The sequence below is a fragment of the Bos indicus x Bos taurus genome, chromosome 25 (assembly GCF_003369695.1).
Source record: "Bos indicus x Bos taurus breed Angus x Brahman F1 hybrid chromosome 25, Bos_hybrid_MaternalHap_v2.0, whole genome shotgun sequence".
In the NCBI taxonomy this organism is placed as follows: domain Eukaryota; kingdom Metazoa; phylum Chordata; class Mammalia; order Artiodactyla; family Bovidae; genus Bos; species Bos indicus x Bos taurus.
Genome location: NC_040100.1, coordinates 31,458,648 through 31,486,214, shown reverse-complemented (window position 1 = coordinate 31,486,214; position 27,567 = coordinate 31,458,648). Strand labels below are relative to the sequence as shown.

Here is a 27,567-nt window from a genome sequence, read left to right as displayed (position 1 = left end):
TCGGCATAAGTAGATTTCTACCTCGGTGTCTCCCCGGTGTTTTGGGGGCTGAGTCATTTTGCAAATGGGAGGGCGATCAATTTTTTAGGCCAGACATCACCTGTTTAACTTGCTGTCGGCAAGGACTCTGTTTCTTTGACAAAGGAAGTGTTGGAGAGCAGTCCGTGTCCGTCACCTTGGGAGGCGCTCCAGGTTCATCCTCCAGCACGGGTCCTCACTGCCCACCTGGACCCGAGCCGCGTTCGTCCTTCTGTCCAGTTGTCCGTGCCCACAGTTCACTGCTCCCATGAGTCTGTCCTCTATTCTGGAGAAGCTAGGTGGTCGCTACCTGGAGGGGCTCCTCTCAGCTTTAAGTCAGTGCTGTTCGGTATGAGAAAGAGACCATCCAGGGAGAAAAACATTTTCTGGTGCTCATAAAATTTAATGTTTTTCATTTACTGTCTTCCTTTGGAAACTTGGACGTAATTTATTGAGCCCCGTTTAAAATATTCAGGAGGGTGCTTTGTATTCCTTCCGAAGGAATGTGATTAAAAATGCACTGGCCTCCCCTGACTCCTGGAAGACGTTAGAATGTGACAAAGAGCCACATAATTTCTTGATTTACATTTTTATATGAAATCCTGCGCTTTCCAGAGCACCCTGCACCATAAATGTAAAAACAACTCTTGAGGGTGAAATATTTTCTGGAGAAAACCTCTGAATGGGGAAGTGAGTGGCAGGTCCGTGATATTATGTAACTTCTGAGGTCTGGTGTCTGGTTCTTAGGAATGGGAATAAGCTGCCCTGCCTGTGTGGCAGCCCAGGGCTCTGAGGTCAGCTCTTGTCCCATCAGGGTCTCCCACCCGCCAGCACAGTGGGTCCCCACTTAATAGTCCAGGAGCCTGGGGGAACTGGGTAGGAAATAGCAACCCACTCTAGTATTCTTACCTAGAATTTTCCATGGACAGAGGAGCTTGATGGGCTACGGTCTATGGGGTCACAAAGAGTTGGACATGACTGAGCACAGCACAGCCCAGGGGGTGTACTCGAGTGCTGGGACCCAGGAGCAGCTGGGCCTGGGTGTGAGCTGGCTCTCCTGCCTCCTGCTGGCTGATCTCCCACCCCGCAAGCCTCACCTTGGGTACCGTCTTTGGGATCCATCCCCTGTTGCCACTCCTCCCCAGCCCCCAAGGCTGAACGCCTTCTGTCATGCCCCCAGGACCCCAGTGTGTTCCGCTGGCACATTGGTCATGCTGTATAGGAACCATCAGCATCTTGGGAGCTCCCTGAGGGTCACCACTGATGTCCAGCACCCAGGACAGCACCTGGCACTCAAGCCAATGATTGTATGGGTGAAGGAAGTCATTCCAGATGCAACTGCAGACAGGAGGAGCTTTATAAATGAACCACCCCCGAGGCAAGAGGCAGGCCCTTTTGGTGGTGGTGAGCTTGGACTCAGGGTTCAGTGCCTGGGCTCTTAACTCGTCATCCTCAAATAAGACTGAACCTCCTTGCACGTCTGTCTCCTTGACGGGGTTGGTGGGGGCATGTTCCTGCTAGAATGGAGACCCCCTCCAAGGTAGAGATTTCTCTCTCTCATTTGCTACTGTGTCTGTAGTACTTGGTAGATATACAGGGCTTGGTCAATGCAAAATAGAAATTTGTTGAATGAATGAATTTTTGAGCGTTTTTGGATACTGAAGATGAATTTCTTTTAAAAAAATTTTTATTTGCTTATTTTTGTCTGTCTTCTCTGATATCTCAGATGGTGAAGAATTTGCCTACAATGCAGAAGGCCCAGGTTCAACCCCTGGGTCGGGAAGATCCTCTGGAGAAGGAAATGGCAACCCACTCCAGGATTCTTGCCTAGGAAATCCCATGGATAGGGGAGCCCGACAAGCTATACAGTCCATGGGGTCACAAAGAATCAGACACGACTGAGTGACTAACATACACATATTTTTGGCTGTGCTGGTTTTTTTTGCTGTGTGGCCTTTTCTCTAGTGGTGAGCAGTGGGACTGCCCTCTGGTTGCAGTGCACAGGATTCTCGTTGCGATGGCTTCTCTTGTTGTGCAGCGAGGGCTCTGGGCTCGCTTCAGTAGCTGTAGCACGTGGGGGCAGTGGTTGCAGCCCCCGGGCTCTAGAGCACAGGCTGCATGGTTGTGCTGCTCGGGCTTCGTTGCTCCAAGGCACGTGGGATCTTCCTAGATCAGGGATCGAACCCATGTCTCCTGCATCAGCAGGTGGATTCTTTACGCTGAGTCACCAGGGAATCCCCGATGAATTTTTGAAGGAGAGAGAATGCTGTGGCTGGGCCTCAAAGGTTGCCTGTGGATGAACTCACGGGGGGACGGTGCTGGGAACTGGGTCTGTCCCAGGGTGTGTGTTCAGCAAGTGTGTATTCTTGATGACGAGGGCCTCTCCCTTTTTTCCCCCACTCAACGCTAGAAGGCTGGAGAAGGCCCTCTGTGCTGGACAGGTAGATGAGGCCAGCGCTGAGCTGCCTTCCAAGTCCACGATCCTGGGAATCGATAGTTGTCCTCCATGAGCAAGCCTGTAACAAAGGTGCTTTTGAAAGGAGAGGCCAGCAGAGCCTTTCAAAGTAATCCGTGACCCATTTTCACAAGCCTGGCAGAGCACAGCGCTTTTGTAGTGGTGATGGGTTATAATTACGACCACTGTATGATGCCAGGTAAACGACATAATCTGCTGTGTTCACAGAAAGGAACTTTCACCCTCTCCCCTTCTGTGTCCTCCTACCCTTCACTGATCCAGCAGAAATGAGTCCTGAAGTGTCTGGTTTTGTTGGTGGTTTGGCCTCAGTCCCCGGGAAGATACATGGAGTTGGATGAGAGCCTGTGCTCCAGGACAGGCCTGGGGAGCAGCGTCGTGTGCTGTTGTGTGCAGAGGCTGCCCCACCAGGCCACATCTCCTCCTGGCAGCGGGGTGAAGGGTGGGGCTTGTGTAACAAAATAAGTGTGGGTTGAGGTGTCCCTGCCCTCATCTCCGTGGGTCCATGAGCAAATAGTCCAGCTGCTCTGGGCCTCAGTTTCCTCTCCTGTAAAGTGGAGCAGCGGTTTGCATCTGGTGAAATGTCTGAGGCTTCTGTGTGTGGTTGTGTAGGCTGTTCACTGCACAAGGGCCTGTGGCTCTGCGGACCACGTGGGAGCTTTGTTAGGCCCCACGTGCCCCTCACCAGGCCCCTGTGGGGCTGTGGCTGGTGTGGCCCTGAGAGCGTTTGACATGGAGTAAGTGCTCAGTTCAGTTCAGTCACTCAGTTATGCCGACTCTTTGCAACCCTGTCCGCAGCACATCAGGCTTCCCTGTCCATCACCAACTCCCAGAACTTGCTCAAACTCACATCTGTTGAGTCGGTGATGCCATCCAACCATCTCATCCTCTGTCACCCACTTCTGCTCCTGCCCTCAATCTTTCTCAGCATCAGGGGCTTTTCCAATGAATTGGCTCTTTGCATCAAGTGGCCCAAAATATTGGAGCTTCAGCTTCCACATCAGCTCTTCCATTGAACTTTTGGGACTGATTTCCTTGAGGATTGACTGGCTTGATTTCCTTGTGGTCCAAGGGACTCTCAAGAGTCTTCTCTAGCACCACAGTGCAAAAGCATCAATTCCTTGGTGCTCAGCTTTATGGTCCAACTCTCACATCCATACTTGACTACTGGAAAAAGCATAGCTTTGACTAGGTGGACCTTTGCTGGTAAAGTGATGTCTCTGCTTTTTAATATGCTGTCTAGGTTGGTCATAGCTTTTCTTCCAAGGAGCAAGTGTCTTTTAATTTCATGGCTGCAGTGATTTTGGACCCCAAGAAAATAAGTAAGTGCTCATGAAACCGTAACTGCTCCTGCACTCTTGAGGAATCATTTATGGAGAAGACGGATAAATGTATCAAAAGATCTGGGGAGTAAGGAGAACTGAGATGTGAGTTTGTCTTTGAAGGGTAGATAGGATTCCAGGAGATGTGCCTGGAGGGAGGTGGAGATGCAGCATGTAATCTCACGTGCTCAGTGTCGGTTTTTCCTTTGAAGTATTTCTTCCTGCTTCCTCCCTTCCCTATCTCTTCCCGCCCCTTCCCCCCTTCCCCATTTTCCTATCACTTGTATACCATGCCAGGGAAGTTCATGGGAATCCATTGAAAGAAATTTTTAAAGTTTGGGTTATGGAAGAATTTTAATATGGGCAGAAGAGTGTCATGTCCCTACCCCTACGCATCACATCATCTCAGGTGGCTCCAGTTCCCAAGGCCAGCCGTACTCCGTGCCTCGACCTTCGTGTCATTTGGAAACAAATTGCAGACCTCTGGTCATTTTCTTTGTCAGCATCAGTGAGAGGTTTTAAGTGGAGAAGGAATGTGCTCAAGTTTGGGTCATAGGGAGAGTTGGACTGTGAAGAAGGCTGAGCGCCGAAGAATTGATGCTTTTGAACTGTGGTGTTGGAGAAGACTCTTGAGAGTCCTTTGGACTGCAAGGAGATCCAACCAGTCCATTCTGAAGGAGATCAGCTCTGGGATTTCTTTAGAAGGAATGATGCTAAAAAGCTGAAGCTCCAGCCACCTCATGCGAAGAGTTGAGTCATTGGAAAAGACTGTGATGCTGGGAGGGATTGGGGGCAGGAGGAGAAGGGGACGACAGAGGATGAGATGGCTGGATGGCATCGCTGACTCGATGGACGTGAGTCTCAGTGAACTCCGGGAGCTGGTGATGGACAGGGAGGCCTGGTGTGCTGCGATTCCTGGGGTCGCAAAGAGTCGGACACGACTGAGCGACTGATCTGATATGATCTGATCTGAGGCCATTTGAGTGTCAGCTTGTATGTGGGGCCGATGAGGAGAGAGCAGTGGGAAATGGGCTTCTCAACCAATACTGGGGTGACGGAGATGACAGAGAGGGGACAGATCTGAAGATCTGAAGGCTGTAGATTCTGCGGGACCAGTGACGCGGCGTGCTGTCCTTGGTGCTGCTTTGTGTCAGACGCTTTTATGACCCCGTGGACTGTAGCCCGCCAGGCTCCTCTATCCATGGGATTTCCCAGGCAAGAAATACTAGAGCGGCTTCCCGTTTCTTACTCCAGGGGATCTTCCTGACCCAGGGAAAGAACCTGAGTCTCTTGCATCTCCTGCATTGGCAGGCAGATCCTTTAACACCTAGGCGCCTGAAAGTCAAAGTGTTATTTGCTGAGTCATTCCCGACTCTTCGCAACCCCATGGACTGTAGCCCACCAGGCTCCTCTGTCCATGGAATTCTTCAGGCAAGAATACTGGAGTGGGTTGCCATTCCCTTCTCCAGAGGATCTTCCCGACCCACGGATCGAACTTGGGTTTCCAGGCCAAGGCTGGTGTAAGCTATATGCCCAAAGTCACAGCTAGGAAGCGGGAAAGGGTGGTTTTTAATCCCAAGACTCTGGGCTCTGGAGTTTGTGCTTAAATTCCAGGCTGTGCAGCCCCTCTGGTCATGCTTCCCCAGGATCGGTGACCGTGTCATTTATTTTTTTTTCTTTTGGCTGCATCACTCAGGATCTTAGTTCCCCAACCAGGGATCGAACCCATGCCCCCAGCAGTGGAATTGCAGAGTCCTAACCACTGGATTGTCAGGGAAGTCCAAGGGTGTGTGAAAGTTGATGGAACCTGTTTAAAAACCTCTGTAGCTGTACGATGCCTCTTGTGTTCTTCTGATAAGAACATGTCTTTCAGCAGAGTGCTAGAACTCAGAGGTTTCGTGTTTGCTTTATTTTCCTCTCTTTCACTCATCTGTCTCAAACGACCTCCAGGAAGGGGTTGGCTGCCCTTTTATTATTGCCATTTCTGTCTGTCCTGCCTTTGCTCTTTAAGGGCTGTTCGTGGAAGGCAGGAAAGAGAAGGTGTCATCTGGGCAGGTTATCGGCTGCTGCTGTGTGCGACCTTTCTCCGGCTTGCCTGCTGTGTTGTCTGAAAGATTGGGCGTCAGGGGAAGCCAGGGCCAGTGTTGAGGACGGGGACGCTGCAGCCCTGCGGTGGGGCCGCACCAGGTACATAGCATCTGTTCTCAGAGGTGTCCCATAATCTGTTAGTGCTGAGTGTTCTGAGTGTTTCCTTCTCCCTCAGGAAACCATAATCCCAGGCAAATGTTTTTAAGCATCCCCTCCTCAATTTCAACTTCCTGAACACAGAGGAGATGAAGGGAGGGAGTCTCTCTTCAGTGTGAACTTATCTCAGCGGCTCTGCGGGTGGAGCCCACGTGGCGCTGTCCGGGTGGCACTTGAGGATGGAGCTGGCCCTCCCCCAGCTTCTGGTGAGCCTGTCACTTGGTGGCTTGGCAGTGTAATGTCCAGGAAGATCAGTCCTGAGGTCCCAGCGCTCTGCCTCACCAGGACAAGCCTGCCCGCCTTTTTGGGGCTGGCCCCACCGCAGTATCAGAGTGCAGGGCGGGCTGGAGGGCACAGGAAAACTGGGGAGACTCTGGAGATGCAAGACCCCGAGCCCACGTCGACTTTAAAAATAATCATGACCTAGGTTTTATTTGGTGGAAAGTTTAGGACTTCAGGCCTGGGATCCAGCATCTCAAGTGACGCTGAGAGAACTGCTCTGAGGGGGTGGGAAGTGGGGAGGAGTTAAGTTATATAGAAGTTTGTAATAAGGAGGAGGTGGTCTGAACATCAAAAGATTATTGTTAAGGAAAATCAGATATTTCAAGTTAAGGGATTTAGTGCCTTTCTATGGGAAGATGCAGGAGTCTGGGCTCACTGAAATCATTTGTTTTATATGGATCTCAGCTCTCTGGTCTGGTTTTTCACATCTTCAGTTCCTTGCTCACCGCTCACTGTGGGGAGTTTCGGATGCTGTCTGGTACCCAGAATTGTTCTTCCTGGGTGCCCTCGGGGCTCAGAAATTCACATTCGGAGGGCCGGAATTACAGATGGCTATGACATCCTTGTTTATTGGTGTGGCAGGAAATAATCCATTTCACACCCCTCAGTCAAACTGGCTTTGAACCATCACTTTACCTTGCTGAGCCTTGCTTTCCTCATCTGTAAAATGGACATAAATCTCAACCTCCCAGGCCATGGCACATGCTCCTGTAAGTACCTGGAACACTGACTGGCCAGAGGATGCGCTCCCTTGGGAGGAATTCAGGATCACACTCTGTGGCAGGCAGCAGGTGCTGCCCATGCTCTCGTCATGTTTTTGTTGCTCATGACAACCTGGACTGCAGGGCACAAGACCCTCATTTGTAGAAAAGATACCAGGAGTCCGAGGCCACCTGACAGCAGATGGATGGGACCCGAGTTTGACCTCCACAGCCCTCCTCTTTCTGCGCCTGATCAGAGGTGGCCTCACTTGGATGGCTTGTTGATGCCGCATGTCCCCAAGTGTCCCTCACTGGCCCTGGAGCGTCTCCGGTTGGCATTTCCTTTGCTGGTTTCTGCAGTGCTGTGTATGAAGCGAAGACCACGTTAAACAAGTCTCATTTTGGCTGCCGGCCAAGTTGCTGGGTTCCTCTTTGGGACCCTGAGTCCCACAGTCAGGCTGCCTCTGCTCAGGTTCTTGTTCACTCTGGGTGTTCCTTCCTGAACTGCCAGGGTCTCCTCGGGGACTGGGGGGTGTTGGGCAGACTGGTCTGTGATAAGCCAGACTAGGCCTCAGGCACGCCCAGAGACGGTGCCTTTTCCAGGGTTGTGCACGTGTGTGGTGATGCTCTTGGTGCTCCACCTAGGTTCCTCACCTCCTCCAGGTCCTCTGGCATCTGGAGGTGCCAGCTCAGCATCCTGGTCACGGTGTATGCAGAGGGGCAGGGTAGAGAGCCTGCCTCAGAACCGGGACCCAGAAATTTGAAAACCAGTTCTGCTGCTTAGGGCTCTCCTGGTGGCTCAGCTGGTAAAGAATCTGCCTACCAACACAGGAGACCTGGGTTCGATCCGTGGGTTGAGAAGATCCCTTGGAGAAGAGAATGGCAACCCACTCCAGTATTCTTGCCTGGAGAATCCCATGGACAGAGGAACCTGGCGGGCTATGGCCCACAGGGTCACAAGAGTCTGAGCCTGGCGGGCTATGGCCCACAGGGTCACAAGAGTCTGAGCCTGGCGGGCTATGACCCCACAGGGTCACAAGAGTCTGAGCCTGGCGGGCTATGGCCCACAGGGTCACAAGAGTCGGACGCGACTGAGCGACCGTCGCTTTCACTTCCTTCTGCTGCTTGCTTCCTGTGTGGCCTTGAGCAGGGTGCTTGCCTTCTCCCGCCTTCCTTTTGGTTTGCTGCTCGGGTCCTGAGCCTTACCTTCCTTCTCTGGGAAATGGACATGATCCGGCGGCTGTAGGAAACGCTCACTGTGTCTTAGGGCACCGGCAGGTGTGGTTTTTATTTTCAGCTGTGTGGGTCTTCGTTGCTGCGTGGGCTCTTCTCTAGCTGAGTGGGGGCTACTCATTGCAGCGCACAGGCTTCTCGTTGCACTGGCTTCTCTCGGTGCAGAGCGCAGGCTCTAGGCTCACAGGCTTCAGTCGCTGCAGCGTGCGGACTCCCGGGCTCGAGAGCGCAGGCTCTGTAGCTGTGGCGCACGGGCTCAGTTGCTCCGTGCAATGTGGGATCTTCCCAGATCAGAGATGGAACCCATGTCTCCTGCATTGGCAGGTGGGTTCTTCACTACTGAGCCATCAACTGTAATTTTTTGAGGATGTCTGTGTCCTGGGCTAGGTCTGTACGTGTGTTGTTCAGTTAACATTTGTGATTTTCTTAGTCTTCAAGCCTACATTGACACTGTAACAAGGGAAATACATCTGAAGACCAACAGATGTGGATAACATTGGTTCTTATTTTTCCTTTCTACTCTCTTTACAAATTTTATCCAAAAATGGTCATATTTTGACTTTTTAAAATCCTTTTATTAGTCATTGTCTCTAATAATTATTAATGCAAGATGTTTCAATGATGGCATACGTGATATAGATAGATGCTTCTGAAACTATCTGCGAATAACCTGGTTTTTTTTTTTTTTTTTAGTATTTCTAATTCATTACAGACTGGAACTTTTGTAAAATGCGGGAAAAAAAAACCCAAAACAAAACCCCCCAAAACTAGAAAAACTGTGGAATTCCTGGATTTCATACCAAGATGAGATGGCTTCAAATGTTTTGAAATGCTTACTATGAATTTCTGTGCTTGCCTCAGATGGGTAGCAGACAGCTGACACCCCAGCTGCCACTCACCGCGCCCTCAGGCAGCACTGTTGCGGAACTCCTGTGCCATCGCAGGAGGAGCCGTTCTGCCCGGGGTGCTTGCCGCTGTCTGGTATTGGCCGGTAGGCTAGATGAGGTTTTTCTCTGGCCGTGGCTTTGTTCACCTCCTTGAGAATCCAGAAGTCGAGAGCTGACAAGTGGAGGAGCTTCCATGACCTCCTGATTCTACAAATGCTGAACCGAAAAGCTCGCAGTTCACATCTATGTACGTGAACCCTCTTCCCCCCTTGTCTTTGCCAGTGGTTCCCAAGTCTGATTGAGCATCACGGTCACTAGGGTCTTTTAAAAGTATTACTCTGGACTCCCCCATGTTGAATCAGCCTTTCTGGGAGTGAAACCCAGAAATCGGTATTTCTCAGAAGCCCTCCAAGCATCTAACCATCAGCTTGCTTTGGGAGCCACTGGTCCACATGGGACTGTACCATTTACTCTGTGGGACTGGCTCATCTTCTTAACCCCTGAAGGGCTCGGCTCCTTGCTGTGCCCCAGGGTGGAGGGCAGAGGACACAGACAGTGGCTCTGACTCTGGTGCCTTTGGCTCATAGCCTGACCTCTCTGAGCCTCAAGGGCCCATGTGTAAGAAGCCCTGCCACTCACAGGAGGGTGGCAAGGGTCGCGAGCTGGGTGATCTAATGCCCGGAAAAGGCCCGATGTATAGTTGGCATTCACAGGTGTGTTAAGGGACTTCCCTGGTGGTCCAGAGATTAAGACTTTACCTTTCAATGCAGGAGAGGCAAGTTCCATCCCTGGTGGGGAGCTAGGATCCCACATGCCTCCTGGGCAAAAAGCCAAAACATTAAACAGAAACAATATTGTAACAAGTTCAGTAAAGCTTTTAAAATGGTCCATGTCAAAAACAGCAACAACAACAACAAAACCCTTGAAGACTGGTAGGCACTGGTGAGGGCTTTGTCTCTCAAAGGTGGTTGCAGTATCCTTACCACAGCGGAAGGTTCCAGGTCTCTCCCCACAGCCATTGTCAGTGGGACTCACACACAGCCTGCGCATTTTATAAAATCGAGGTAGATTCTGAGGCATCAAGTCAGTATTCTCTGAGAGTTTGGGAATGTGACCTGAAGAGTGTCAGTTGCTGTTAAAATTTGGGGGTGCGTACGTGCCAAGTCGCTTCAGTCTTGTCCGACTCTTTGCCACCCTGTGGACTGCAGCCCACCAGGCTCTTCTGTCCATGGGGATTCTCTAGGCAAGAATACTGGAGTGGGTTGCCATTTCCTGCTCCAGGGGATCTTCCCGACCGAGGGATCGAACCTGTGTCCTTTACCTCTCCTGCATTGGCAGGCAGCTTCTTTACCGCTAGTACCACCTGGGAAACTGCAGGTATCTTGGTCTAATTAATCAGGACGTGTCTCATTCCACAGCCAGAGGAGGGGCGAAGCAAGATTTACTTGAATGTGGTTAGATAGAACATTGTGATACGAAAGGAAATGCCAAAGGCAGTTTTTAAAAAATTATAATCTTTTCATGATTTGGCAGGTCATTATGATAATTCCTGGGATTTTTACAGACTTAAGAGCTTTTTCACAGACACATTTTTTTTCAGAGAGCATCTTTCCTGATGCTCCAGCTGGAAGGGATTGCTCAGCCTCTTGAATCGCCAAAGGCTTCATCTTATAAAAGCATCTTATAAAGGCATCATCTTCATAAAGGCACCATCTTATAAAGGCATCATCTTTAGCCCAGCTCAGACGTCAGCCTTCTCTGACGCCTTCCCCCAACCCCGTCTGCCAGGAATACTAAATAGGTGTCATCCTGTAGGCCAGCCCTCTGATCGATTGGTTTGGGGTGACTGAGTGTCTTCTTGAGGAAGAAAGCCCTGATTGACTAGTGATGTCTGCCAAGCAGCAGGAAGTGGGGGAGAGCAGCAAAACCTGATAGATTTCACTAGGCCCTGTGGTTGGGCTTTTAGGTGGACTCCAGCCATTTGGAGCTAAACTGCTTGAGCACAGGTTTACTCCCTAGCACACAGGATACTCCCTAGCATGGGTTTGCTAAACACAAGGTGAGAGATTTTAAAAGTTTGACATGTATTGCCAAAGAGTCTTGTGACTTAAACTTCTTCAATCTTTCTCCCCTCTTCTCTCAATGCTAAAGGGCAAAACCCAAATGATGACTGATAAGCAGTCACACGTTATTAGCTCATGAGTTGTGCACCTTCCAGACACAGCTTGGGAGCCATGCATGGTGTTATTTATTCATTTATTTTTGGCTGCGCTGGGTCTTCGCTGCTGCACAGGCTTCTCTCTAGTCGCACCAAGCAGAGGGTCTTCTCTCTAGTCGCACCATGTGGGGGAGTGCTCTCTAGTCGTGGTGGCGTCTCACTGCAGGGGCTTCTCTTGTGGGGCAGGGACTCTAGGGCTTGCAGGCTTCAGTGGTTGCAACTCGGGGGCTTCGTTGTTCCTTGTCATGTGGAATCTCTCTGGACCAGGAATCAAATCTATGCCCCTTGCCTTGGCAGGCGGATTCTTAATCACTGGACCACCAGGCAAATCCCACGGCTGACTTTTAAGGCAGCCCTGAGCATTGATGGTCCCAGAACACAGCGAGTGCCTGACTGTGATTTAGGGCATGGGTCAGCCATGGGAGGCTGCCTGGCATGTGTCAAGGCCCATCAGAGAAGTGACTCCTGAGTGTTTTCTCTGGACGAGGCCTTTCCTGATTCCTTCCAAGTCCTCCTCTCTCCCTGAGTGCTAGTCCAGTTTGTCTGACTTCTGGGATGTGAACCCCATGACTTCCCTGTGCCTCACCACTGAGAACATTGCCTGGTGAGTGGTCAGCAGTTCTCTGGGTGATGCGCCCGCTTTAGGGGACAGCGAGCCTCTCTCCACAGCCCTCTGAGCCGCTTGTTACGGCTTGGTACTTTTCCATTTGGCTTCCAGAAATCTGCTTGTCCTTTTCTTCCTTTCTCATGTCCCTTTAATGTGATCACCCTCCATATAACCACTTCACATTCACTGAGCCTTTGCCACGCTTGGGCACAGTATTGAGCCTGCTAAGGGCCGCAGCTCATTTCATCCACACTGCGGCCCCTGAGATGAGTGTTGTTTTCTTTTTTTTTTTTAATTAATTTATTTTTGGCTGCAGTCCATGGGGTCTCAAAGAGTCTGACACGACTGAGCAACTGAACTGAACTTATTTTTTGGCTGTCCTGGGTCTTCATTGCTCCTTACCGGCTTTCTCTAGTTTCTGCGAGCGGGGGCTACTCTTCATTGCGGCACTCAGACTTCTCATTGTGGTGGCTTCTCTTGTGGATCATGGGCTCTAGATAGAGCATGCGGGCTTTGGCAGTCGCAGTGTGTGGGTCGCTAGTTGCGGCTCCAACCTCTAGGGTATGTATGGACTCAGTAGTTGTGGCTCACTGACTTAGTTGTCCAACAAACAGCATATGGACTGTTTCCAGACCAGAGATTGAACCCCTGTCCCTTGCATTGGCAGGCAGATTCTTAACCAGTGGGCCACCAGGGAAGTCCGTGAGTGTGGTTTTTAATCCCCATTTTGTAGATGACGGGCCTCAGGGTCATAGAGGTTAAGTGACTTGCGCAAGAGCACGCATTAAGTGAGCCAACCAAGGCTGCCTTGCATCAGAGTCTGAGCCTTTTCAAAGCACCTCTTTTGGCTGCTTTCCTGCCATCCTCTGGGCCTTTGTACCTGTCATTTCCTCTGCTGGTTGTGTCTTTCTCCTTTTTGTTCATAAGGTGAGCTCCCAGAGCTCAGCGTGTTTATGGAACATAGAAGACCCTCTGAGTCGAGTGACTTTGGGGAGAAAACACGAGAGGAAGGGGCAGGAGATGGTGTTAGGGAGAGAGGCTGAAGCCAGATCTGCAAGGAGATGGATTTTTATCTTTAGGGCAGTGGGAAGCATTGAAGATTTTAAACAGCAGGTGACAATATCAGCTGTTGCTTTGGGAAGATCACTCTTGCTCCTTGGTGGAGAAGGACTGGGGGACATTTCTCTCTCTCTCATTCCCTGCGGCTGTTGGAAATAGGGAAGGAAGGTCATATGCAACCTGTAAGTGCCCTCAGAGCCTCATAGAAATTCCAACAGGCAGTGGTTGTGCCTTTTATTTTGATGGTAATGGGAACCATTTGTGATTTCACATTTCTCTTCTGAGGCTGGCTCTGAATCTCGAATTCATTTCTAGTTATGCTATAGTTTGGAAAGAGTTATTTGAGGAGTAGGAAGCTCAGTGTGGTTTATGTAAGATGAAAGCTGTTTATATCAATAACTGTTTGTGGGGATATGAAATGGAGAAATCCAGGGTTTCAGAGCTTACTTAGTAACAGTGAGCATTGCTGTTTTAATGACTGCTGGAAACTGTTTGTCAGGTTTTGTCTCCTTGGTTCCATAGGATTTCCCCCCCACCCCATTCTCTAGTGAGATGAAAGCTTTGTCTGATGTGGTCAAGTTACTCTCTGGCTGCAAAATAGAACCAGGGTTTTGACAGTTCGTGTAAACACCACTTGCAGCTGGGATGTTCCAATGTTTTATGCATTTATGGAAAATGGTTTTAACGCCCTGGCTTCCACTGCCAAACAAAACACAAACACAAAGCAAAACCCTACTTTGCTTTGGAAATGATGGTGACATTTGTTTAAAGCTTGTATGTTGTGGGGGTATATTAGCAGGTATTTAGCAGCAAAATTGGCAGTTGTATGTGTTTCCTGCTTACTGTGTGGTAAATGGATTCTCAGCCCCAAGGAAGCTCGAGGAGGGTTTGTATGATTTCTGCGTGTGCGGAGGAATCAAGTAGGTATTATTAGTGATGTTGTATTTGTTTGTGAAAGGCCTGATGGTCATCTTAAGCTTTTTTATACGAAAATAAGGCAACCGGGGAATATTGATTTTACGTCTGTATGACACGAGAGTTTGGTCAAAGGCTCAGTGACTTATTCTCCATTAGTTAATTGTGTGGCCATCACAGTATCTGCTGTGCCTTTTTCACTTTGCGTTTCTCACCAGTTTGAATAGGCTGGGCTTCTGGGAGACAGAGGGATTGCCATCTGAGTGAAGAGCCACTGAGCGAGTTAACAGAAGCATCAGGATTGCAGCGGGGAACTTGAGAAGTTTCATGCTGACTGCACCTGGCTGCTTCCTTGAGTTGCACATGAAGAATTTTTAATTCTTTTAAAGAGCCTGAGTGGTTATTCTCTCTGATAAATGAAAGAATGCTCATTAATAAGAAACTGAAAAGTAAGGAAAAGTAGAAAGAATGGAAACTAAAAATATCCCATGACTAATGTCAGTATCTTCTGTATTTCCTCCCTGTGCCTTTTACCTTTTATATATATTGTATTCAGAAAAATAAAATGACAGCTTCCCTTTATTCCTTCTGAAGCATCTAGATTTAGGTTAATCTCTTTTTTGCCCACAAAACTTCTCCTTACATCCCTTCTGTATTCTAACAGTATGTTTTATATTTTACCTAGAGTACTTATAAATGTTCTGATACTATTTATACATTATACTGAATGTAGTAAGACCCTGGCTAAAGTCTTGGGTATAGGAGGGGTGATTTCTTGGGAGGGGCAGGGGGACAGGGGCTGGCTGGGGTCTGCTTGACCTCTACATTTGGCGGGGGCGGGGTGGGGCGCGGGGGTGTGTTCTCTGTAAGGTACTTGCCAGAGTCATCTTTCATGGTTTCTGATGAGCATGGCAAGATTATACCTCACATTTATCTGAAAAATTTTTTTAAATAAATTAGTTTATTTTGATTATAAGCCCCAATAAGATCACTTTTCTTAAAAAAAAACTTTTTTTTCTTCTTTTGGCTGTATCACATGGAATGTGGGATCTCAGTTCTCTGACCAGGGATCAAACGTGTATCCCCTGCAGTGAAAGTGTGGTCTTTTAACCACTGGACTGCCAGGGAAGTCCCAAGATCACTCTTACAATCAGAGGAATTACTGTATGCTTTGACCATGCAGGATATCCTTGTTCCCTTTGTATGTTACACGCGGAAAGATCTGTTATTGATTCTGTGCACCGGTCATAGGCTATCTTATCCCAACCTCCATTTTTTATTTGGGATCAGCCAAGAGTATTGAAGTGTGGATAAATCTGCAGGCTCTCTGCAGGCCTGAGTGGAGGGGCAGGATTGTGGCATGTGGCCCAGTGATCAAGAGCCAGGACTCCAGAGTCAGCCTTAGCTGTGTGGCCTTGATCCTGCTCCTGAGACTCCTCTGACATCATTCCTCTGTCTGTGTGGCAGGAGTAATACCACCTACCTCAGGTGTCTTCCCAGCAGAGAGCAGGCAGGGGCCACTGGGCATCTGTGCTGCCTCAGGCGTGTCCGTCACTCTCCCCATCACCATCCTCAGCAAGGCTCTGATTCTGTTGTCTCGGTTTTCAAAACCAAAGCCTCAGTGAACAGAAATGGTTCATCAGGGACTTCCCTGGGGGTCCAGTGGTTAAGAATCTACCTTCCAGTGCAGGGGATGCAAGTTCGATCCCTGGTCAGGGAACTGGGATCCCAGTTGGTACAGGGCTTCTAAGCCTGTGCACCACACCTAGAGAGAAAACCCACTCACCCCAACAAAGACCCCACATGCCACAACTAAACAAATGCTGCTGCTGCTGCTGCTAAGTCACTTCAGTCATGTCGACTCTGTGTGACCCCAGAGACAGCAGCCCACCAGGCTCCCCCGTCCCTGGGATTCTCCAGGCAAGAACACTGGAGTGGGTTGCCATTTCCTTCTCCAATGCATGAAAGTGAAAAGTGAAAGTGAAGTCGCTCAGTCGTGTCCGACTCTTAGCGACCCCATGGACTGCAGCCTACCAGGCTCCTCCATCCATGGGATTTTCCAGGCAAGAGTACTGGAGTGGGGTGCCATGTTACAGCCAAATAAATTTAATAAAAATAAATTTTACAGCCAAATAAGTTTTTTGTTTTTTTTTTAAAGAAAGAAAAGAAGTTGTCAGCCATTCTACTTGTGCCATTAGCAGGGGGCTCTTGACAGGCACAACTCAGATGAGAAAGAAAGCCTTTGCTAGATAAGTGTTCATTTCCTAAGAATAAAAGCCTCAGGTCCAAAAATGACCTGATGTAGTCATATTCTGGACTATAAACTGGGACCATTGATACTACAGTGTTCAGTTCCACCAAATCAAAAACATATTCAGCTTAAATGGGTGGATTTGCATAGCTGATCCATAAGGAAGCAGCGTTCATTGTTTCCAGCTCAACAACCTCTCGGTGCCAGCTGACCAGTGGTGGGCTCAGAGAAGGCGGGATGGGCCGTGGGGAGGGTCTGCCCCCGAGCCTCACCGTCTGGTGCTTGTGTGTTGCAGGTGGCGGAGATGCATGGCGAGCTGATCGAGTTCAACGAGCGCCTGCACCGGGCCCTGGTGGCCAAGGAAGCCCTCGTCTCCCAGATGCGGCAGGAGCTCATCGACCTGCGGGGGCCGGTGAGTGCCCCAGCCTTGCCCAACTTATGCCCACACTGTCTGCCTACCACCTCTGCTGCCCACAGCCCTTCTGTTACATCAATGTCGAGGGCATGGAAAAGTACAGAGATTAAAAGGGAGAGCATCCAGGTACCCCCACTCAGATGGTGCCCCCATCCAGGTACCAGCCACCCAGGTGGTTGGTGGGCAAGTGAGTGAAGCTTCATCTGTGTTACAGCCACTCCCCATCGCTCACATGAGCAGCTGAGCTCTGCCTCCTGTCAGATCAGCGGCAGAATTAGGTTCTCATAGGAGTAGGAACCCTACTGTGAGCTGCACACAAGAGGGATCTAGGTTGTATGCTCCTTACAAGAATCATCCCCAAACCACCCTCCCCTCCACGGCCCATGGGAAAATTATCTTCCATGAAACCAGGCCCTGGTATCTAAAGGTTGAGGGCCACTGTAATAGAGGGATTTTAAACTGCAGCCCTCTTGATACTTTGAGCCATTTCCTTCTTTGTCGGGGGCCATCCTGTGTATCATAAGATGTGTAGCAGCATCCCCAATTTCTACTCACTAGAGTCCAGTAGCAACCCCCCGCCACCCCAGTCACGGGAGCCAAGTATATCCCCAGACATTGTCAGATGTCCGCTCAGGGGCAGAATCACCCCTGGTTGAGAACGCCCCACTGAGTTTGTTCACTTTGTTAAATCTGTAATTCTCTGTTGAACGAAATACTGCTCTAGTTTAAATCTGGCTTTGCGTCCATAAACATTGGGGTTGTTTCCATTATTTTGCTACTGCAAACCACGTTGCTGAGAGCATCTTGTCCTTTTGTGCACGTTTATAACAGCTTTTTCTTTGCTTTAAAACTTTCTTATGATGTCAGATGTTAATAACACCCAAAGGTTGGCGGGTATGTGATACACTTTGATGTGACCATTGTTTGATTGAACTATTGTCAGTCATAGTCAATCTTATTTCAGATTCCCAACACCTGCTTTCCCCTTCTGTATTGTTTTGAATCAAATATTAGGCATTATTTCATCTCTAGACATTTCAGAATATAGCTATAAAAATCAAGAGAACAGAGCAATCAAGTATAATTGAAACAAATATCATTGTCAGCCTCTGTTATCAATAATTCATTTATACCAACAAATATCAGTGTTCAAATTTCTTCTTGTCTCATAATTTTCTTAGTTTTTTGAATTGTAGTGAGAAGTGACAGATCTGGGTTTGTGTGCCGTCAGAGACTTGGATTTTTCTTTTTTAAACAATTGAAAATTATCAAAATTTGGACTCTTGGCAAACCTTGTTACATACATGCTAAACAGCCAAGTAGCATAAAAGGGTATATTCAGTGAAAAAGAAATCTATTTTCTGTCCCAGAGGCAATAACAGCGATCAGTCTTGGGTTTGTCTTTCTAGAGATGAGCATGGCTTGAGTAAGCCCCATGCACGTGCCTGCGTGTTTAATCACTAGTCACCTGCTTTATTCACTGTTGTGTCTATTACTTTTCTTCCTTCTAACTATACACTTTAGAGGTCACTTTATTTTATCGACACTTTGCATGTAGGTCCACGTCATTGTTTTAAAGAGCTGCATCGTAAGCCTTTGAACTGGCAATACCATAGTTCATCTAACCAGGCCCTATTGATGGATATACGGTTGTTTTCTGTTTTTATCTTTAAAACAGAGTTGACATAACATCCCTGTGAAATCCCACACTTAGACCGGAAGGTTGTCAGGCAGCTCATGGAGCTCGCTTGACTGGATGTAGATCCAGAGTTCTCATCTTACAAGATTCTGGGGCACTGAATCTTCTTTTTGTCCTCCATCAGAAGGGAGGACCTTTTTCTGTTCTTCTCCACCTGTTGCAGGAAAACTCTTTCTGAGCGCCAGTACCCGTCAGGAGCTCCCAGTTGTCGGAGTTCAACAGTGTGTTGGGCACACATGGGTCTCTGCCTTCCTTATCTCATTTGATTTTTTTTTTTTTAAGTCTTTATTGAATTTGTTACAGTATCACTTGTGTTTTGTTTTGGTTTTTTGTCTGGGACGCACGTGACATCTTAGCTCCCTGACCAGACCAGTGAACCCCCTGCATTGGAAGGCAAAGTCCTAGCCACTGGACTGCCAGAGAAGTCCCCTCTCATTTGAAGTCCAGCCTGTGAATCAAATGAAATTAGCCTCCTCTTGAGTAAGCACGGCAGCTGAGATGCAGAGGGTTCAGGCCCCGCTGGACTTATGATTAAGCTCCAGCACGGTGCTGGGCCCCCAGGCCATTGGGCTCCTTCAGCTCCAGGTCCTTTGCTTTCTCCCTCTGTGGGGCCTTTGCTCCCGTCCCTTCTGCCTGGAGTAAGGCTCTGGGCCCAGGCCACTCACCATCAGAATCACCTCCTCAGGAGACCCGACAAGGGCAGATTTTCCTTGTCAAGTGTGATGTTTGTATGTATCTCTCCTTCTCTTACTATAATTTTATGTTTATCTCTCACTAATCAGTGTCTCGAGGCACCACCACCTCTTTGAGGGTAAGTGCACCTCTTTGAGGGTAAATTCCAGTGATTCACACAGTCGGTACTTAATGACTCTAAGTTGACTTACAGAATGAGTGAGTGAATGTCAAGTAGTAAGTGGTGGAGTCCAGGTTTCCCTGGACCCCTGATAAGTGACCCATCTTCTCTCCTCGTGCCGCACTCCCTTTGGCCTCCAGTCTGGATGCCCATGAGGGCAGTGACATCCTTTACCCAGAGGCAGCTCGAACTGTCACCAGAGCCTTTCCGGCGGGCAGGCTGTGATGGCCAGCAGTCAGGAGAGAGTAAGTGGTCCTGCAGGCTGTTGGGAAGAGCTGGCCTTTCTGACACTGGCCCAGGGAAGCCCCTTGACCTTGTCGATTTTGCCTCAGGCCCGCTCTGGTCATCTGCCTAGAGCCAGGCAGCCTGGACAAAGGAGGGAGGCAGCCGTGAGCTCAGTTTCGGTTCTGGATCCCACTCTTCCTTCCCAGGTGGTACTAGCGGCAAAGAACCCGGCTGTCAATGCAGGAAACATGAGACGAGAGTTCTATCCCTGGGCTGGGAAGATCCCCTGGAGGAGGGCGTGGGAACGCACTCCAGTATTTTTGCCTGGAGAATCCCCATGGACAGAGGAGCCTACCGAGGCTATAGTCCATAGGGTCGAAAAGAGTCGGATACCACTGAAGCGACTTAGCACGCCTGCATGCTCCCGCCCATCCTGAGGGGCCTCTGCTGGGGGAGGCTCTTCCCATTGCCACTCTCTGCTGCCCTCAGATTAGACTTCCTCCCAGACACCAGAGTATTCAAGGGCCTCAAGGGCAGCCTGGTTTCCTCTTCTATCGGGTGGCTTTGGGGATTCCACGAGATGCTGCTGGTAAAGGCACTTGTTGGTGGGCACTGGGGCGGAGGGGGGTGGCCCTGTTTTCGTCTCTGAATCTCCATGCCCAGGACTGTGCCTGACACAGAGTAGGTGCTCCGTTAAGTGTTTGCTAGGTGAGAACTTCACTGTTTAGAGCAGAGGACAATTCCATGGAGCAAATAATAATTTTTCTTTTGGTTGCACCTGTTGGCCTGTGGGATCTTCCCTGACCAGGGACTGAACCTGTGACCCCTGCAGTGAGAGTCAGAAGTCTTAACCACTGGACCGCCAGGGAAGTCCAGATGGTAATTGCTTTTTTAGAGATAGGTACAAAGACACAGTGTCTTCTCAGTAGTATGTTTTTATGACTTTTAAAGTAAGTCGTTTATTTTAAGGAGGAGTTTGGGATTAAGGGTTGAGTTTTTTCCTTTTATTTTTTTGAATGCAAGTATTTTTAGGACTCTCTCCTCATTATTCTCTCCCCCTCTGGTATGAGATGTGAATGAACGCTGGAGTTTTTGTTTGTTTGTTTTTTTAAACCTTTTAGCAGGATTTGATTACAGCCCTGAAAATTCTCTGGGAGAATAGCTCCTATTTTGAATAAATGGGGACAGAGTCTTGTAAGACGGCAGGGTGCGGCTGTCAATTACAGTCACAGCACATGGAGAGCAGCTCAAATTTGGTCTCACTTTATGTGACTGCACTTGGATTGCTCCCTTTCCTGCCGCCTCTGTGGGTCTCTGTTTCCCCGTCCCATGTGCTGTTTAAGTTGATCACCTCCGCTTAAGCAGAAAAGACGGCGCCGCCAGGTACGGCTAGAGGTCTGTAGCCTCACTTCCCTGACTCGAAGCATCAGCCCTCCTGGCTTGTTCTCCTGCCACCTGTCCCCTCCCTTGTCTGTGTGATGAGAGCCATTCACTACGTGGCGTGCACTTTTACCTTTCCCCAGCACAGTATAGTCATTCGGTCCATTTTTCAGCTTAGCACACCGAGGCACAGAGGTTTTAGGACTCACCCCGAGGCACACAGCTCCGAGGTTCCACAAGATTGCAAATCCAGGACCATATCATTCTTCAGTGCTGTGCTGCTTAACTCTCCTGTTTCTCATTCCTTTTTCATTTCAAGCAGGGTTTAATGTCTTTTGTCCTCCAGGCACAACCCTCCTGGCGATTTTAAAGGTTCCCATCCCTCTGTGGCAGAGTTCTCAAGCATTCCACTCCCTGCCCGCAGACTGCATCTTCCACTGCCTCGTCTCCTCCTCTAGCTTTTTCACATCAAAGTGGGTTGTTGTTGTTGTTTTTTACTTAACTGATCACTTCATCTTGACATCAGACTACACTCTTTGGAATTTGTAATCTAGAGAAGGTGGAGTGTTCTGAGAGCAGAATAGTTTCCTGACTGTAAAATAGTGATTGGAAGGATGCATTATAGGTGGTGGTGGTTGTTCAGTCACTAAGTCGTGTCCAACTCTTGGTGACCCCTTGGGCTGCAGCACGCCAGACTTCCCTGTCCTTGACCATCTCCTGAAACTTGCTCAAACTCATGTCCATTGAGTTGGTGATGCCATCCAACCATCTCATCCTCTGTCATCCCCTTCTGCTCCTGCCTTCAATCTTTCCCAGCATCAGGGTCTTTTCCAGTGAGTCAGTTCTTCACCTCAGTTGGCTGAAGTATTGGAGATTCAGCATCATCAGTCCTTCCAATGAATATTCAGGGTTGATTTCCTTTGGGATTGATAGGTTTGATCTCCTTGTAATCTGAGGAACTCTCAAGAGTCTTCTCCAGCACCACAGTCTGAAAGCATCAATTCTTGGGTGCTCAGCCATCTTCATGGTTCAGTTCTCACATCTGTACATGACTATGGGAGAAACCATAGCTTTGACTCTGTGGACCTTTGTTGATCAAGTGATGTCTCTGCTTTTTAATATGCTGTCCGGATTGGTCATAGCTTTTCTTCCAAGGAGCAAGCGTCTTTCAATTTAGTGGCAGCAGTCACCGTCTGCAGTGATTTTGGAGCTCAAGAAAATAGTCTGTCACTAGGTGGTACATATAAAAAAGAAGAGGGTATTGTGATAAATCATCTCGAACAAAGATGGTCAGGAGGCCTCTCTCTGTAGCACTTTCCACCAGGGCCATCCGTGAAGGGTAGAGCTGGCACACCTCTTACGCGTTTATTTCCCCAAGAACCATCTTTTCTAAGATGCTTTCCAAGAGATGCTTTTAGGAAACTTAGGGCCGAGTTACATATCACATTCGTTACCCACACATGCTGCAGGGAGACCCTGACAGCCTGGGCTGTCCCATGAAGCTGCCCCAACCCGGGACCCACAGAGCTTGGAGGGGGAGGTGGCATTGCATGACTGTGGGGTGCCCTGGACCTGCCCCTCTGGAGGCGAGTGACCGGCTTGGTGTTTAGTCTTGGGTTCCACTGCCCTCCCACCCGCCACCCCCATTGGCCTGGCTCTCGGTCATCTGAACTCCTGTGTGTTCCCGGGCACTTTGAGCCTCATGCACACAGGTTCCCAGAGAGGAGGCTGTGCGGGGCTCTTGGATTCCCTGCGCTCTCTTTTTCAGCCTCTCATTTATTTACTTGGCTGCATCGGGTCTTAGTTGCGGCACGCAGGGTCTTCATTGTGTTGCGGGATCTTTCACTGTGGCGTCCGGGCTTAGTTGCTCTGCAGTATTTGAGATCTTAGTTCACCATCCAGGGCTCGAACCTGCATCCCTAGCACTGCCAGACATGTTCTTGACCACTGGACCGCAGGGAAGTCCATCCCTCTGCTCTGTAATCTCTTTTTCTGTCTCTCTGTCTCTCTCTCCCTCTCTACTTCTCCTTGTTTCTCACTCTCTGTCCCTTTCTGTCTTGGTCTGCCTCTGCCTGTCTTTCCTTCTCTCTCTCTCTTTCACCCACTGTGTGTGTGTTGGTCTCTCTGCCCCTGATTGTCTGTCTGTCTCTCCCCAATGCTGAGTCTCTCTCTCCGAGGCTGTCCCATGCTCTGTCTGTCTCTCGGCTCCCCGCTCCCTTCCCATTATCTCTAGTTTCATAAACACGTCCATTGCTCTACAGTGTAATGATGATGCTATTCATTGCAACTGCCTTGAAACATTTTAAACGCTTTCCATTGCAGGTCCCCCAAAGCACCTTACAGTAGAACCACCTTCCACAAAAGCCTGCACAGATCCTCCCCTCTTGCCCACACCCCTCCTGAACACCTGGCTAAGCCCCTAATCTGTTCCAGTGACACTTTGTGGGTCAGCACCTGTCGCTCTGTGTTATCACCTGGTGTTGAATTTTCCTTTTTAAATCTGAGGATGGATAGCTGCCTGGCGACAGGGGCCGTGTTCACTTTCCTCTTCTTGGAGGCTGGTGCGCACACTCAGGGAGCAGGTGCTGTGTGAGTCTGCCCACGCACCTGCGGTAGCTATGGAAACTCTCTATTAACCGCAGTGTTTGATTATCCAGAAAGGTGCCATCCTGGAGGCTGTCGGATGGCAGAGACTTCCTGTTAATTCTCGCTGTAAGCTGCTCAGTGTTTCCATGGGACCCCTTCCCTCCATTATTGGAATGATGGAGCTGATGGGAGAGAAAGATGAGGGATTTAAAATTCAGGTGTGAGATAGATGGAAGAAACTCATCCCAAGTTTTGTAATAAGGTTCACTTTGAAATAAAATGCTTCTTGGGACTTTCTTGGTATCTTTAAAACCTTCCGAGGGAGTGATCTCATTTGAGAGCTGATGCTATTTAAGTCCTGAAGCTTAATAAGAAATATATTTTTCAGCTGGGTGGCACTTGCTGAATATCTAATGATCAAGCACTAAATTGTCTGTGGTCCCACGGCAGCGCTAAACAGCGTGTTCCAAATTATAAGAAGCTTTTTAATTCGGCGCTTGGACATCCGTGTTCTAATCGTCTACCGTCTTGAAGGAGATTATTTTTAAAAGTGCCATTTAAGAGAGGCTACTAAAAATATGTCTCACATAGAAGCTTAGCTCAGAAATATTAGTTTCTGACACAGAATCATCCGGAAAGATGCTTGCAGAACCCTCTTTAAACAGCTCAGTGCCGGGGAATAAAAGCCCCTCTTTGAGCCCAGTCATCTGTCTGTGTGCAAATAGGCAGTCACGTGCTCCCTGACGTTAATGCTGGACTCACAGGTCTGTCTTCCCAAGGGTGCCCACGTTATACCCCTGGTTTATGCCTGGTTCACTCATAACCATGAGTAGTTCGGTTCCTCTGGGGAACCCTGAGGGGCTTGGGTTTAGGGTTTGGGTGGACAGAGCCTGGCTAACCTAAGGCTTATGGCTGCGGAACTTTGAAATTACATTTGCAGTAAGATTGCAAGTGTTGGCTGCTCAGTCATGTCTGACTCTTTGCGAACCCACAGACTATGGCCCACCAGGCTCCTCTGTCCATGGAATTCTCCAGGCAAGAATACTGGAGTGGGTTGCCATTTTCAGTTGGATGACGGAAATCCTGAGCTCGTGACCCATACCAATTACTGGTGCAAACAAGGCTACTCATCTTTATTTAATAACTTAGCTCTGATCTCACTTTTTGCCTTCTACAGAAGCTGCTCCCAGCCTCAACCCCCACCTCTCGAGGGTTAAACCTCAAGGTCTTGAGTTGCTTGGCTCCTAACCATTGTGTTTTATTGACATGTACGTTTCTCAGTCTAACTTCATTAACCAGGAAACACGGTTCTGGAGTCTCAGGCAGCCACGTGGGACTCCTGTGTAGACTGGCCCAGGGTTGGACCTCTGTCTCATGCTGTCAGACTGGGCCACTGTCCTTGACTCATGTCATTCTTGTCATCCTCAAAATGCAGATTCTTCAGCCTCTTCTGTTCTGTCCCCACAGCCCCTTGTCAATTCTACTGATCATAATGTGTCCATCTAAATTCCAAGTTAATTGACCATATTTCTGCTAAATTAACATACACTGTATTTCCAAGGATACATAATAACCACATGATTATACTTGTACATACCCTCTAACTAAATATAGGTGCTTATTTCTTAATTGAATAAATATCTTTCTTCATGATAACAGAGCTCCCTTCTGATTAGTCTTGCCTTCCCTACCAATTACCCATGACTTAATTTTTTTTAAAGATTTCTGTTTTTTATAATTTTTTTAAAAGGCTCATCTCTTCTTCTTTTTCTCCTGGTTCATCATGAACTTGGGGCTGCTAATACGAAGTGAGGTTCAGTGATGGCTCAGTTTTCATTGAGTGGCATCAGAGCCTCAGAGGGACCGTACAGTTTGTTCTGGGAGTGTTCCCAATCTCCTTAAAAAGTGAAAGTGTTAATCGCTCAGTCCTGTCCGACTCTTTGTGACCCCATGGACTGTAACCCATGGACAGGCTCCTCTGTCCATGGATTTCTCCAGACAAGAATACTGGAGTGGGTTGCTGTTTTCTTCTCCAGCGGATCTTCCTGACCCAGGGATCAAACCTACATCTCTGCATTGCAGGTGGATTCTTTACTGTCTGAGCAATAGAGAAGCCCAGTGTCCTTGAAGTGGATTTATATAACCTCCCAGTGGAAATAGATGCTGTTTTTACTGTGTGTGTCCTGGAGGTGGATTCCCTGGTCAGCCGGTGTGCTCTAGAGCAGTCTGTGCCTAGATCCATTGTTACTTCTCTGGGAAACCAAGCCAAACGATTTTGCTGCCGTGACCTGTTCTTTTGACCTCTTCCTGAGGGACAGGTACCGTCTTGGAACTGACCCTGGGGTTCCTGAGCCTCCCTACCTGTTGGGTCGACAGAAGTACTGCTGCTCTCGTTTCTGAGGAAAAAGGTTCAAGTGGTGGTCCCCTGAGCCAGAACCTGCAGGCCTCATCCACACCGAGGTGGGTGGCCGTGGTTTGAGGTGTGACTGATGCAGTCAGCCAGGCATTTGAGATCGGACTTTGTCACAAGACTTTTGATAAAGTCAGAAGAGCCTTGTGTTCACTTAGATTTTTATTTCTTTCCTAGGAAAGTAGCTTTCTTTTTTCGTCCTTCTTCTTTTTTTTTTCGTTTGGCTGTCCAGAGTGTCATCGCCTCTGTCGGCATGAGAGCATGTGCCCCCGGTGTGAATCCCCACCTCCCCCTGTTACAGTGAGGCTCCCAGCCAGCTGTGGCTCCCAGAGTCTCTGTACAGGCAGAGCGATATTTATTTATTTGGCCTGTGCTGGGTCTTCGTTGCTGTGAAGGCTGCTCTCTAGTTGTGACGAGCAGGCTTCTCATTGCAGTGGTTCCTCTTTTTGTGCAGCACGGCTCTCAGGCGTCCAGGCTTCAGCAGTTCCCTCTCCTGGGCTCCAGAGAAGCACAGGCTCAGGAGTTGGGGTGTATGGGCTTAGTTATCTTATAGCATGTGGGATCTTCCCAGAACAGGGGTCAAACCCTTGTCTCCTACACTGGCAGGCGAATCCTTTACCACTGAACCACCAGGGAAGCCCGCAGATCTTTTAGTTTCTTCCCTCCCCCTCCACCCCCCATTGAAGTAGATTTGACTTACAATGAATGCTGTGTTAGTTTCAGGTATACAGCAAAGTGATTCAATTGTATATTTTCTTCTTTCAGATTCTTTTCCATTATAGGTTATTACAAGGTATCGGATATGGTTCCCTGTCCTGTACAGTAGGTCCGTGTTGTTTTTCTGTTTTTTATGTGCTGTTAGCTTCGTTTTAGAAAGGTCTGGCAGATGCTGCAGCGGGACGTGACCCTGGCCTTGCCTGGCCCCTCACTCTCGGCCTGTGGGCCAGAGGCCAGCCCCTCCCCTGTGCGCATGACCTCCAACTTGCGTTGCCTTGCTTCTCTGCTTTTTGTCTTTCAGATCTGCTTTCAATTTTTTTTCTAAATGACGCAAATAATGTAAGAATCTATTTTTGAAAGAAATGAAGCATTATCCAACTGAAGAGAGTATAAGATCAAGTGCCTCTCTCCCAGAGATCCTGACTTGGAAAAGCTTGCTTGTATCCTTCATGAGTATGTGTCTCCCCCTCCTCCGTGCCCACCCTCCCAGGTCATCCCCGCCCTTGAAACTCTGGCTCATTCTAAAGCCCGCAGTGACTCCTTCAGTTCTAACTTCTGTGTTTACTTTTAGCTTCTGAGCTCCTGTAACCCTCTTCCCCTCTGGACCACCCACTTTGCCTACTTTTCTTATGTTGCCTTTTGTTTTTGTTCAGTTGCTAAGTCGCGTCTGACTCTTCGCGACCCTGTGGACTGCAGCACGCCAGCCTTCCCTGTCCTTTGCTATCTCCCGGAGTTTGCTCGGATTCGTGTCCATTGAGTTGGTGATGCCATCCAACCATCTCGTCTTCTGTCGCCCCCTTCTCCTCTTGCCCTCAGTTTTTGCCAGCATCAGAGTCTTTTCCAGTGAATCAGGTCCTTGCATCACGTGGCCAAAGTCTTGGAGCTTCAGCATCAGTCCTTCCAATGAATATTCAGGACTGATTTCCTTTAGTATTGACTGTTTTGGTTTGGTCTCCTCGCTGTCCAAGGGACTCTCAAGAGTCCTCTCCAACACTATAATTCAAAGGCATCAATTCTTCCTTGCTCAGCCTTCTTTATGGTTCAACTCTCACATCTATACCTGACTGCTGAA

At 48.8% G+C, this 27,567-nt stretch overlaps 1 protein-coding gene across 2 annotated transcripts in view; it reads left to right on the top strand.

Annotated features, from left to right (window-relative positions):
- Window positions 1-27,567, top strand: part of SNX29 (sorting nexin 29) — a 600,629-nt gene that overhangs the window by 351,403 nt on the left and 221,659 nt on the right. For both annotated transcript variants that reach the window (XM_027527872.1, XM_027527873.1), the window contains one exon: window positions 16,506-16,622. In XM_027527872.1, coding sequence (XP_027383673.1) covers window positions 16,506-16,622 — 117 coding nt within the window. The remainder of the gene's footprint in view (window positions 1-16,505; window positions 16,623-27,567) is intronic.